This window comes from Sphaeroforma arctica, assembly GCF_001186125.1.
Source record: "Sphaeroforma arctica JP610 unplaced genomic scaffold supercont1.2478, whole genome shotgun sequence".
Classification (NCBI taxonomy): domain Eukaryota; class Ichthyosporea; order Ichthyophonida; genus Sphaeroforma; species Sphaeroforma arctica.
In genome coordinates this window covers 3,079-5,393 of record NW_014038080.1, presented here as the reverse complement: position 1 = coordinate 5,393, position 2,315 = coordinate 3,079, and the positions used below count along the sequence as shown (strand labels likewise).

Here is a 2,315-nt window from a genome sequence, read left to right as displayed (position 1 = left end):
GTGTGGGTGTACATGTGCACATGGGTGTGTGTTAGTGTACAAATGCACATGGGTGTGTGTGTTCGTATGCATGTCATGTTAGTGTGGTTGTTGTATACAAACACAATGTACGTATTGGTATGTATGTCATGTTAGTGTGGTTGTTGTATACCTATACGATATACGTGTTGGTATGCATATGTCATGTTAGTGTGATTGTTGTATACAAATAAATGTACGTCTTGGTATGTTATGTTATGTTAGTTTGGTTGTTGTATACATATACAATGTACGTGTTGGTATGCATGTCATGTTAGTGTGGTTGTTGTATACATATACAATGTATGTCTTGGTATGTATGTTATGTTAGTGTGTTTGTTGTATACCTATACAATGTACGTCTTGGTATGTCTTCAGTTGTCGTTGTCTTTCCTATCAGACCATAGTCTGCCATCACATCTCATGTACATCCATGAAGCAAATGTGACTGATGCAGTGTACCATATGTGAACAATACATTGTTGTGTGTGATTCATCCATACTACAATATACACTATACTGCGTGTTTCATACATAGCACCTGATATATCCAGTTGTGTGTGTTTCATACAAAGTACATGTGTGATGATATATACAGTTGTGTGTGATTCGTACATAGTATCATGTGTGCTTGATATATACAGTTATGAGCGTGTTTCATACACATGTGCGCATGTGTGCTTGATATATACAGTTATGTGCGTGTTTCATACACATGTGCGCCTGTGTACGTCACACCTTGAGGATGAGTTGGCCAGTCACCTGTGTGCCCATCGACTGCTTATCCGTCAGATCGACACAGACACTCTCCTCTGCGCATGAAAAGCAAACGCAGGGCCAGGTTGTCAGCTGACACGCGGTGTCAATGTGTCACACAACTGGTGTCTCGTGAGACACATGCCCCTTCACCATGGCAACCAGAATGAGCCACACTTTCATTGGCCAGGTGTCTGTGCCACACGACAGTTCACAACAAATTTCAGTTCAACCTTAACACGTGACACCCACGAGCGTACTACCGTATGGGGTAGGTGTGGCGTGTCATTTCGGTGTCGTGTCAAATGTTATGAGTCATGCATGTATGAGGTCAAGTGCATGTCACTGCGTGTGCTCTCTGACGGAAGGTGTATTACCAGTCCCACACAGGTTACCTTTGACCGTGCATGTAACCACCAATTGACTACCATTGGCCCTTTAGTTATATATATATACATCTATCTATATGTACATATTTCGATGAGAACATTATGGAGATATATACACTTTTTTAACATTACCTATTAGGACATACAAACACCATTATCATATCATTGCAGATATATAATCACCACTATTACACTATTTATAATTAACAGATACACATATATACCGCATATAGACAAACATGCAGCACTAATATGCTATTAATAGATAAAATATCTACCATTTATAGATGTACACCCACACCATTGGTTTTCCATACCGTGGCCCGTGTCCAGAAGATCCAGCGTAACTGTACCCAAACAGTAATCGGCTTTAAAGACATTACGAGCCATCACATCCACCACCACCTTGCTATGGTTTTGTACCAACCTGCGATGAAAGCGAAGAAACACATATCAGCCAAGGAAGACACGGGGCAATATACATATAAATACACACACACATATATAGATATATATATTACACATATACACATACATATATATTTACATACATACATACAGAAACACAGACATACATACGTACACACATGTATGCATGCATATATATATAGTGATGAATAAATGAACAACTTTACTAGAGCCCAAAATATGAAGCATAGCAGAAGAAGGTGGGGTGCGTATAAAAAATCTGTTACCAGGGCTTGCCAGGTTAGAAAGAAGTATATTCACACACACAGTTACATATACACCTATACATATGAAACAAATGTACTCACTATATCCATACGAAGACCACAGGCATCAATATAAGCCACATGCGGAGCATAACCATACACAGTATATGATGCGTTGAACACTGGCTCAGGAGCTTTCTCAACCATTTTAGTTCTGTATTTCTGTATCCTCTCCCCCTCAACCATCACCTGTGCGTATAGCCCCGTGGAGATACCTATGGGAAGCATCGCCATGAGAAGTGTAAGTCATGAGATGCATATCATATACATATATATACACACACATATATATATATATATATACTTATATATATATATATACCTATGGGAAGCATATCCATGAGTAGTGAAAGTCATAAGATGCATATATATATATACATACATACATGCATACACACACACACACACACACACACAC

At 39.0% G+C, this 2,315-nt stretch overlaps 1 protein-coding gene across 1 annotated transcript; it reads right to left on the bottom strand.

The window, feature by feature from the left end:
* Window positions 1-756: 756 nt before the first annotated feature.
* On the bottom strand, window positions 757-2,131 carry SARC_12657 (hypothetical protein; the record flags this gene model as incomplete). Its single annotated transcript, XM_014293232.1, has 3 exons — window positions 757-830; window positions 1,481-1,590; window positions 1,998-2,131. Coding segments are annotated over 3 exons (318 nt in total), but the record flags the coding sequence as incomplete, so codon positions are not given.
* Window positions 2,132-2,315: the final 184 nt, after the last annotated feature.